We start from the raw sequence: 10780 nt of genomic DNA, 5'->3' as shown, positions 1-10780 counted from the left end.
GAGCTGCAGCTGGCACAAACACCAAGGCACTAGAATGCTGGACCCCACCAAAAGGGAAATGTTTTTTCCTGGCCCTGGAGGGTCTGCATGAAGGCTGCAGCACTTGCCAGACACTTGTCCCAGGTCTCCCAATACTTGCAAAGGCATCTTCTATACACAAGGGCAAATCTTTATTTGCAGAGCAGCAGTACAGGGAATACAAACATTGCCCCATGAAGAGAACCTCTTCCCTTCAGGACATGGCAGCAGCAGTATCACACACCAACCCAGCAAAAGGCACCACAGCCCTCCCATGGATGGTCCTGCCAATCCAGAATGTCAGCACCCTCCCTCTCCAGTGCCATGGAGGAAAGCAGAGGTGAGGCAATTCTGGTTAGACCCCCAAAAACAGGCTGGAGGACAGACTGTGCTTTGCCTTTTGCCCAGTCCCAGCCCAGAGCAGCCAGGTGGGTACATCAGTGAAAGATGGGTCCTGGACACAGCCAATACTGCACTGAAAAAGGTGTTCTGGGCCTTTGGCTCACCTGAAAGATGAGAACCTGATGGCTGCTGGCAGTGGCAGACGCTGGAAAGGCCAAGCCCCTGGGAGAAGGCACCTGCTGGGGGCTTTGTTGTGAGGGTTTCAGAGGCCATACACATCCCAGGCCTGGAGCTCAACTACTCCCAGCAAACCTCAAAGCTGCTTCCCCAGGCAGTGTGTAAATGTCCCACCCCGAGTCCTGCAGAGACAGGTGAGACCAGGCTCCTGCTGCACAGGGAGCATATTCACAAAGTTTGGGTTGCTTTTAATACTACTTGACTAAAGACAATTTCCAGAAACTTAGCATTAGCCTTCCACAACTTAAATCCATAGCAGCTCCTCAGCCTGACTTAAGCCTTACGCTTCTGGGCAGGCAACAGCCCCAAGCTTTGCTTCCCTGCTCCTGGCTGAACACAGGAGGCTCAAACACACCTCAGAGATGAACTCACCCCTGCCCTCACACACGCTGCCTGCTCCTGCCTACCTGGACAGCCCACCCTTCTTCTTCCCCTGAAGGGGCAGTGGCAGCCAGTGTTTGGGGCCCAGGAGCACTGCACAGCTGTGAGAGGCATAGCCTTAAGGGCAAGCAGCAGGGGCTGCAGGGCTGGCCAGCCTCCCCCAGACCCTAGCAGTCCCAGCAGGAACAAGGCATGGGGTGCAGGCTCTGTTCGCTGCCTCACGTGTACTCTGTCTTCCGGATGTAACTGGAGGGCACGTAGCCCTGCTTCCCGTGGGCTTCGGCCAGCCACCACTCCTGATTGCCTGTGATGTCCTCAAACTGCAGGATCCTGAGTCTCTGGTTAGCTGACACACTCAGCTCATTGGTGTTTCGGCCTTTGAAGGTGTAGAGAGCGTAGTAGATCTGCCAGACAAGGGGAGAGCATCAGTCAGATGGTCACACCACACAACCTTAATCTTACTCTGCACATGATGCTTGGGCTTTTGTCCTTCTCCCCAGTGACAGCTCTGGATCCATCCTGGCCTCTGTCCACCCCCATCTGCAGCCTGGTTCTCTGTCTCTGGACGTGAAGAAAAGGTCTCACACCCCACCTGCTACCTCTTCCTGGTCAGTGCCAGGGAGGAGGATGATTCAGTCCCCAGCCAAACAAAGCAGTTAGCCCTTGGCATCCCCAGCCCCATGAGGGTGGCTGAAGACTCACCTGGTTGCCCTCTGACTCGCTGTTCTCCAGCCCAGAGTCTCTGTCCTCCACCGAGGGCGTGGGTCTGAGATGCGCTTTGGTGGGGTGCCCGTTGCGAGAGCTGGGGCTGCAGCTGTAGCGGTGCTGAGATGTCACCGTAGCAGCCAGTGGGGCTGTCCTGTCACCAGAGCCAAGCTGGGGCAGACAGGGGGAGTCCACCTCCAGTGGGGACTGTGGGGACTGGTACACATCTGCTGGAGAGACAGAGTCCTGCAGGGGTTTCTGAGTGAAGGTGACGGCCGCACCAGCGGGGCTGAAGGTCAGGGTGGCGTTGCTCTGGGGAGAGGAGCTGCTGTGCTCCGACTCGTTGGAAGAGTGGCTGCCCACAGAGACGTCCGACTGGCTGCGGCGGGGGTTGTAGGGCTTCAGAAAGGAGCTGTACACGAAGCCCTTTGTCACTGCAGAGAGGGAGAGCAAGGGAGCTCAGATTGGGGCACAGGGACATCAGAGGAGGGGACTCACAGCACACACCAAGGGCAGGGAACAGCCACCTACCCCCATTGTCTATGAGCCAGCGATTCTGGCTGCCCATGGGGTCCTTCTTCTTGATGACACCCACAATGTCTCCTTCCAAGAGGGAGACATCCAGGTCTTGGGCAGCATTGAAATTGCGGTCTGCCTGGAAGAGACTCTCTGGGGGATAGCGGGCCAGGAGGGCAGCTCGGATGTCATCCGACTGCAGGAAGTGGGTCGGCTGCAGAGGAACAAGGCAGGTGTGAGTGGCTGTCCTGGGCTCTGCAAGGCCTGACACCGGGCACAGGGAACTTACCAGGCCAACAAGGGGCTGCCGCCGGGCAGACTGCCGCTCCATGCTCTTCCTTTCAAAGGTCTTCCTAGGACCTGCCTGGGACTCTGGGAAGAAGGTGAAGGCCTGGAGCTGCTGGAGGACTCGACTGTGCTCATCCTGGAAGATGGCAATGAGGTTCCCTTCCCTGCCAGACACCTTCAGCAACTAGAACCAGAGCAAAATTGGGGATCCTGGTTAGGTGACAGCTGCTGGGAGAACTGGCCAAGAGCTACAGGGTAGACCATGGCAGGGGTCTGAGTCCTGCCTGAGACTTCCATCAGGCTCAGGTTTGCTGTCCTCTCTGGACTCAGCTCTAACTTGTCCTCAAACTTGTGACCTGAGATTCTCCCAGGTGAATGCTCTCCTGTCACTGCTCCAAGAGCCCTCTACACAATCCCTGCCCTGACACCATCCCACAGGAGCCCTCCACAGGTTACTCGTGGCCTGAAACCTGCAGCAGCAGCTTCACCCACGATGTGACAGGTCCCAGTGAGCCTCAGAGAGAAACCCTGCACAGATTAGTGCTGCTCTGAGCCCAGGGCGCTGCCTGCACTGCAGGAACCCACCGACAGCAGGGGTCTGAGCTCCTCCAGGGCCAGGCGCACGAAGTCGCAGTGTGCCTCGGCATAGCCCCGCACGCAGCTGGCGAACAGCTCCTTGGCGAAGCGCAGGAACTTGGGCAGCTCGTCCAGCAGCTGGGCATTGAGGGCCTCGTAGTTGTTGCGGGCTGACTGCAGCTCCTCCAGCGTTCGCTTGTCCTTCAGCTTCTCGGCTCGCTCGGTGCAGTTGTGGAAGTCGAGGAGTTTGTCAAAGCGCTTCTGCACCAGCTTGTGGGGCCCCGCAAACATGCTCAGCAGCTGGCTCAGGGGTGAGCTCACCAGCCGCTCCGTCCGCTCTTTCTGGAGGGCAGAGGTGCAGTGAGAAGGTAAGACAAGATGCTCTCTCCCACTGTGAAAGCCAGCAGATCACTCTCTAGCACACAACCTCCCCAGGACAGTGACTGTCTCCTGCTGGCACCCACTGAAGCTCCAGAGGTCCCTTCCAACAGCAGTTATTCTATAATCTTACATAACTGTGCCAGCATGGGTAAGTCTATGCAAAGTACCTGAGCCATTCGCATAAAGAGCTGTAGCATTTCAGGTAGGGCTGAAAAAATGTGTATCTAACAGGCACATTCATAAACTGCCAGGCATCAAAGCTCTCCCAGGTTACCCTCCCTGCAGCCTCCCAGGGCCTGCCCATCTGAAGCAGACCCCCAGGGTGGGCCTCAAAGGGGCACAGCCTCACTCACAAAGCTGGAGAAGAGCTGGTCACTGATGAGACGATTCACTTTCTGGAACTGGTCCAAGTCCCCACTTCCTTTCTCTGTGCACAGGTCCCACATGCTCCCTGCTGCCAGTGCCTTCATACAAGCTGACTCCTGCACCAGGGAGACACAGCTGAGCCATGCTTGCTGCCCAGCAGGGGCTCCCAGGGCAGCTCAGACCACCCAACCCCACAGAGCTGAGGCAGGAGCCGTGGCCAGAGGTACTGCTGGGGCACACCATGCAGACAGGAGGGGCAGTGCATGGTGAGCCCCACAGGCTTGGAATCACACCCAGACTGCCTCACCCGGACATGCTGCAGGTAGAGGGAAAGGTCCCGGATGAAGGACTTGATCAGACGCTCCTGCATTCGGAAGTTTTTCTCTGTCTCTTCAAAGGCTTCATCCTTTAGCTGTGAGAGAAAGTGTTTCAAGGGAGGTGATGCAGGACTCAGCATCTCCCAGACTGCAAAATGTACCCACAAGCTGGACAGCAGAGATGAGTGGTTCACACCCTAAGCTCACTCTGCCTTGCTGGCCTGGATGGGAGCTGCACAGGGGAAGGGGTGTGGAGGGACAGCAGATATCTCTGCAGAAGCACTGCAGGGTGCATGTGCACCTGATGCACAGTACCTGGGGTGCAAAGCCTGTGAGATGCTTGAGGTGACTGCTCACACGGTTGGATTTCTTGATGATAGAGTGGAAGTTGAGCTTGGAGATCTTCTCCATGAGGCTATCCTCATCCCCTTTTCTGTACTTTAGCACTAAAGAGATTAATATAGAAATCAAACCCTTATAAACACCCATGTCATACACTGCCTCATCAACGATCACCTCTTTAGTTCTCCTCTTCCCCAAGCCTCTGTAGTCCCAAGAACCCCACATATCATTACAGAATGGCCTGAGTTGGAAGTGACCTAAAAACCATCTAATTCTAACGTCTCTGCCACGGGCAGGGACATCTACTAGACCAAGTTGCTCACAAACCCATCCAACCTGGTCTTGAACACTTCCATGGGTGGGGCATCTACAACTTCTGCAGGCAGCCTGATCCAGTGCCTCACCACCCTCACTGTAAAGACTTTTTCCTTATATTTAATCTAAATCTAAATCCTCTCAGTTTAAAGCCATTATTGCATCCTATCACTACATGCCCTTGTAAAATATTGTATCATAACCTCCCATCCCATCCAGCACTGTGCCACCTGTTTGGTTCTTGAGATGTCCTATAGTTTGCAGACAAACCACTCAAGCTCTTCCACAGGATTATGCATAGTGCCAGCATAAGATGACATAGGAGTTGGTGTACAATAGTCCCTGGACATACAGAAGGTGCCTGTATTACTTCTTTAGCAGAAATAAACAATCATTTCAGGCAGCCTATGTCACCTCAACTTCAGTGGGGCTATGAGGTAAGACTAAAGTGTAAGATTTGCATAAACTGGGGGCTTCCAAGGGAAAACAGAGAGGGTGGCCAGCAGGTATCAAAGGGAGTAATTTTCTCCTTTTCTTCAGCCCCAGGGAAGCTACACTTGGTTACTGGGCCTAGTTTTGGTGCCTGAAGGCCATGAGAGATGTGGGAGAACCACAGCTCCTAATCCATGAGGAGAGCTGGTGGAGCCAGGTGGGTTGGACATGAGGAAGCAAAGGGGGATCTGCTCACTTGAAGGGCAGTTACAAAGGTGATGGAGCCAAACTCCCCTGAGCAGTGAGAGTTCCTTCATGACTGTGGTTGCCAGCTATGGCTCAGTGGCCAGCAGACACCAACCTCAGCACACCCATTCCTATCTCTCTGTGCCCAGCACTGCCCAGCTCCTCACCCAGATCCTTCCGACGCTTGTACTCGTTGATGTTGACGTTGATTTCTTTGACTGCGAGGACAGCAGCCGTGAGTGGTGCCTTATCAGGGTGAGCCTCAGGGGTAGCACTCAGCAGCTCCATCAGCAGCAGTGGGTACCGCATCACCCTCTGCACTGGCTTGATGAGGAAGGAGCCCAGGTTAATGTAGTTTGTGCAACCCCTAGAAAGTCAGGACAAAGGAGATGCATCAGGTGTCAGTCCAGCTCTGCCACACACACTGCCCCCTCAAACCAGTGCCAACCAGACCCAGAACTCCAATGCCTCTAAATCCACTGTACTCCCCTCCCTAAATCAAGCCACCCTTATGTCCAAATTCATTGCACTCCTGCATTCCTGGTGCCCTCAGATCAACCCCATGTTTCTGCTCCTCACTCACAGCAGGTGATACTTCCCAGCCAGGATCCTCTTCATTACAAGACTCACCATGAAATCCCACATAGGAACAGCCTCACACTTGCCAGAGAGCCACTTATTTCAGAGATGCTGCAGCAAAGTTTTTGAAGGGCTGGGGACAGGTGGGCAGTGCCTTGGCAGTGGAGCATTAGGGGGAAGGCCAGGTATGCTCATACCCAGGATGATTCCCTGCACCGAGGTGGGACATGGTTGTTTGTGGGTGCCATTGAGCTCTGCATGAGAGCTCAACTGCCCAGATCTGTCCTCCAGTGCAGGACAGACTGACTGCAGGACCATAGTCACTGCATGGCTTTCCTGGCTCCTTGGGGCTGCAGGCTCCCAAATCCTGTTTCCTGTCCAAGGCCTCCCCTTGCCTTATCACTTGTGCTGCCTACTTGTGCAGCCTACCCACTGCCCCTGCTGCAGTCATGCCACAGACACCCCTCTCCTCCCAGCCATGCCTCCACAAGGCACTGTTAGGGCACCCCAGCATGCACCCAGCCTGTGGCAGGTTAGTTACAAGGGAATGGCCAGACCAACACAGACAGACAAGCAGGGACTAAGAGGAAGTACCCACTTACCATTCACTGTACAGGCTCCTGCCGGTGCACAGAGTACCAAAAAGCAAAGAAAAGCAAGGGTTAATGGGGTGGCAAGTGTGCAATTCCACAGCCAGTGTCTGTGCCCTGCCAGTGAGGCTGCCAAGGCAGTGGGCAGCCCTGTCCTCCCAGGGCAGTTACCTCCCCAAGTTGGAGCCCTGGCACTCACTGAGCCAGGCAAATCAGCTCCTTCCTCAGCAGCTGTGGTGGTTCAGGGTTTGGGGAACAAGAGCCCTCAGTCCAGGACATGCCACCTTCTCTACTGGTAGCTTCTATGCAGATTTTAAGGGGATCTACAGGTTTGCAAGTACGTTGGCATTGGGGCAGGGAGCCATTTGAACCCAGAGCCTGGTAAACTATGCAGTGCCACCATCAGACCCTCTCCAGTCATCCCCTGAACTGTGTAAACACTGCTGACAGAGAGGCAGGGATGTTGAAAACTGATCTCCCTGTCCCAGCATAGTGGCTGCCACAGCCAGAGGCTCAAACCTGAGGCTATCCAACAGGTCCAGAAGTAGTTTCTGCAACTTTTCATCCTTCTCATAGGTTTCCAGCAGTGCGATGGCCTCATCATGGTTCTGGCAATACACCCTGTAGACACTCTCCAGCTCTGCACGCTGCGTCAGGAACACTGGCCCTGCAGACAGCAGCAAAGCAGGACTTAGTGTCTCCTGGTCCCCAGGTGCCTCCAAAAACATTGGTGTGTCTCTTGGTAAGACATCCGGTGTCCCTGTTCCACACACACAGGTCAAGACAGTGCTACTACAGCATGCAGCACCCCTCCTCATTACCCACCAACACAGAGAGCTCAATCAGTCCAGGTCTCCCAGGGGAGAGTGTCTCCTAGTGGAGACACTGGTCACAGGAGCCACAGAGCAAAGGCACAGGCAGCCCACAGCATGAACAGCTCAGGCTGGCAGCACTTTGGGGCAAAGGGTCACAGGCACTGTCTCAGCACAGTGACCTCTGTGGCAACACAGATCTCCTTGGCTTTGCTGTTGGACTGATGAGTGGCAATGGGGACCAGCAGGGGGAAATCCTAGTCCCAGTTATCCTCTCCCACCATTTAAACTGTTATGCCCTACCACAAACAACGCCCATCTCAGCCTTCTGAGAAAAGGTAACAGCAGAATTCATACCGATTGCATCTGCAGCCTCCAAGGTGGACAGCAGCTGCTTGGAGAAGTTAATTACCATGTGGATGTTTCCAAAAAGGCCCTCAAAGTCTATGTTCTGCATCTAGTGAATGGGAAAAGAGAAGTTCTGGATGGGGAACATGTCCCAGTTAGACTCAACAGCCCCCCCCTGCCCTCCTTCAACCCATCAGTCCTCAGCTTCACAGCAGGCACTTAGTGCAATGTCCTCTCATCACAGTGACTCCTGTACACATTCCCTTGTCCCCCAGTGCACTGAAACTCTCACTCCTTATGTATCCTACCACAGCATCCTTCTCTTTCCCAGCAATTCCACCCCTGCCTCTGCTCACCTGGTTTTCTCTTTTTCCTCCCACTAAATCTGTCCCCATGCCAAGATCCCATATCTTATTTCTTCTGTCAATGAATTTAACCCATAACCAAACGAAGAGACTGATTTTTTTTTCCCTGCTCCCTAAAAAAATCTATTTGTGATTCTTGCTGCCAGGTCTCTCACTCCCAGAAAGAATTAGAGTTCAGCAGGACCTCAAAGCAGATAGGTTTATTGCAAGAAGTGCAGGGAGCTGCGGGAGCTATGGGAACCACCCTCCTCCCCTGAGAATAGCTCTAATTTCCTCTATGGGTTCCCATGCTGCATAGTCACCTCTGAGAACAAAGTAGATCCAGCATCCTTACCCCAGTCCACCAGTGCTGCACCACAGCTTCCCCTCCTTTCCCAGCTCCTACCTGTGCCTGCTGCAGGGGCACCATGATCCTCTCCACACACATCTCCAGATCTCTGATATAGTCCCGCTCTGTCTGGAGAAGTTCATCAATAACCTTGGCCCTCTTCTCCAGCATCCTTTGCTCTGCACTCTCAGTGGCAGCCGGGGATGACTCCAGGGATGGTGTCTGGGAGGACAGGAGAGTCATCTCTGTAAGACAGATAAGCGAGATCAGCATACTCCAGCAAAGATGCAAGGACAGGAGACAAAAAGCACCTGAATTGCTACACATGTAACCTCTGAGACTGAGAAACAGCACTATTGAGAGGCCAAGGGCCTCTCAGAGGGGCCATCCTCAGGCTGGAGGGAGAGCCGGCAGCTCCCACAGCCCTCCCTCGCAGCACCAGGAGCGCCACAAAGCCTTGGCACGGGCGCGGGGGGCAACAAACCTGCTCTGCCCGGTGTGCCGCGATGCCGGCCGGACCTGGGTCCTCTCCCACCCCGCTCTCCAACTCCGCGGCGCCGGGAAGCTGCAGACACGGAGGGAAACCCCCGCTAGGCAATGGCGGCCGCCCCTCCCTCAGGCTGGGAACAGGGTCTCCATTCTCCAGGCCCGGGGCATTTCCATCTCAATGGCCGCAGAGGGCCCCGGGCATCGCAACCGTGCTGTGGCCGGCAAAGCCTGGAGCTGGAGCTGGGCCGCTCCGCCCGCAGGGCCCGGGGCTGCGGGCCGCCCTCCTCCGCCCCGTCCAGACCCCCGCAGCCGCCTCGCCTCCTGGTTTTCTGTGCCACCTGCACAGGGGCCCAGCCCCCTCTCGCTTCCATTGAGACATTTTATCCCGCCGCAGATTCCTGGGCCCCGCCGCTCTCTGCCCCACCTGCCTGCTTTTAGAGGCTGTGCCCTCGGACCGAAAGCACGGCCACTGCGCTCCCCCTGCGCCCGGGAGAGCCCCTCCCCGACCCCTGCCTGGTCACCCCTGCGAGGCCAGCAACAATCGGGTCTCCCCCATTTCAGGGCAGCACGGAGCCCCTTGCAGCGCCAGCCTGCCTCGGGTACCCCATGTCGTGTCAATGGCTGTTTCCACAAATGCGCCGTCTGCTACGGAGCCCCAGCTGCTCTCCCTCAGCGGAATTTTTTCAGAGTTGCAGACATGCCCCAGCTCAGGCGTTTCTAGGAATGTTTTTGCAGGACAGGCACTTCCAGATCTCCACGTCCCTGACCTCTCCGATGATAGCGTCAGACAACAGAGGCTCAACCCTGCTTAATCCCAGGGACACCCAGCAGGGCCTGGGACTTACCCTGATACCACAGCACCGACTGTGCACAGCCCCAAGAGCCCCCCATGCTCCCATCCGCTTCTGCAAGCAGCCCCCAGCTGTGCTCTGTGGGGTGATGGCAGTACCCAGCATGGCACCATGAAATCTGGGATGGGAAAATTGCTCCCTCCGCCTAATCATCCTGTTCACTGCTCCCCCAGACCGGGGTCTTCACACTGTAACAATTCGAGAAAGAAAGGACACCCAAGCTGCGATATTTACTCAGTCCATGATTACCTGAAACCACACCAGCCCTTTTGGCCCTTCCCACTGCTGAACAGCCAGGAGCATCAGCACCAAACATCAAGTTCTTACAGCTACCTGGGCTGAGGACAAAGCACTGCACTTCTCTGCAGAAAGAACAACTTCAAAATCATTCCCAGTGCCAGCCCAGCAAATGGGAAATCCAGCTGAAACACAGATGCCCTCAATGTGGGAGGAAAGACGAAGATACTTGTCTCTCTAAGCTGGCATCTCTGCTGCCCTGCCTTGAAATCTAGCCGGGGGAGAGGCCAAACAACCAGCTCCATGGAAGAGGATTCAGTGACACAACCAGCACTACATTTAGCAGACAATCACTGGGAAGAAAGGGCCTCACTGATTCCTACCGGCAATTATCCTTAAGACTAACCCCACCAGAGCCTGTCCTGGCTTTCCAGCAGTCCCCCAGTGATTAACTTTATCAACTCAAATGCAGCAGGAATCTGCAAGGAGGGCCTCGAAGCAGATGCTGGGTTTAACTGCTTTTGCTATTTTCATTTCCACAGCATCTGCAAAGTCTGAGCAGCAGACTGGGCCCTGCTGTGCAAGGTCCTCCACCAACACCCACATGGATTATCCCTAGACACAGCACTCAGAGCCTGAACAGCATATGAGCAGAAAAACGTACAAGAGGGACTAAACACTAAGATAATACAGTCAGCAGGTCTTTGTGGCGCAGAGAG

General features: G+C 55.1%; 1 protein-coding gene across 5 annotated transcripts in view; it reads right to left on the bottom strand.

Moving 5' to 3' along the window:
* Positions 1–148: 148 nt before the first annotated feature.
* The window catches only part of DNMBP (dynamin binding protein), a 33403-nt gene continuing 22771 nt past the window's right edge, over positions 149–10780 (bottom strand). For 4 of the 5 annotated variants that reach the window (XM_033515719.1, XM_015632688.3, XM_015632692.3 and 1 more), the window contains 13 exons: positions 8542–8729; positions 7801–7900; positions 7151–7298; positions 6644–6661; positions 5630–5829; positions 4443–4573; positions 4118–4222; positions 3798–3926; positions 3073–3405; positions 2489–2671; positions 2215–2413; positions 1681–2117; positions 149–1382 (listed from right to left, as the gene is read on the bottom strand). In XM_033515719.1, coding sequence (XP_033371610.1) covers positions 1197–1382; positions 1681–2117; positions 2215–2413; positions 2489–2671; positions 3073–3405; positions 3798–3926; positions 4118–4222; positions 4443–4573; positions 5630–5829; positions 6644–6661; positions 7151–7298; positions 7801–7900; positions 8542–8729 — 2357 coding nt within the window. In that variant the 3' untranslated portion in view covers positions 149–1196. Of the gene's footprint in view, positions 1383–1680; positions 2118–2214; positions 2414–2488; positions 2672–3072; positions 3406–3797; positions 3927–4117; positions 4223–4442; positions 4574–5629; positions 5830–6643; positions 6662–7150; positions 7299–7800; positions 7901–8541; positions 8730–8968; positions 9156–10780 lie in introns of those variants that run through there. The other variant, XM_015632695.3, reaches the window with a different exon arrangement.

Source organism: Parus major, chromosome 6 (genome assembly GCF_001522545.3).
Source record: "Parus major isolate Abel chromosome 6, Parus_major1.1, whole genome shotgun sequence".
NCBI lineage: Eukaryota > Metazoa > Chordata > Aves > Passeriformes > Paridae > Parus > Parus major.
This window is presented reverse-complemented; position numbering and strand designations above follow the sequence as displayed.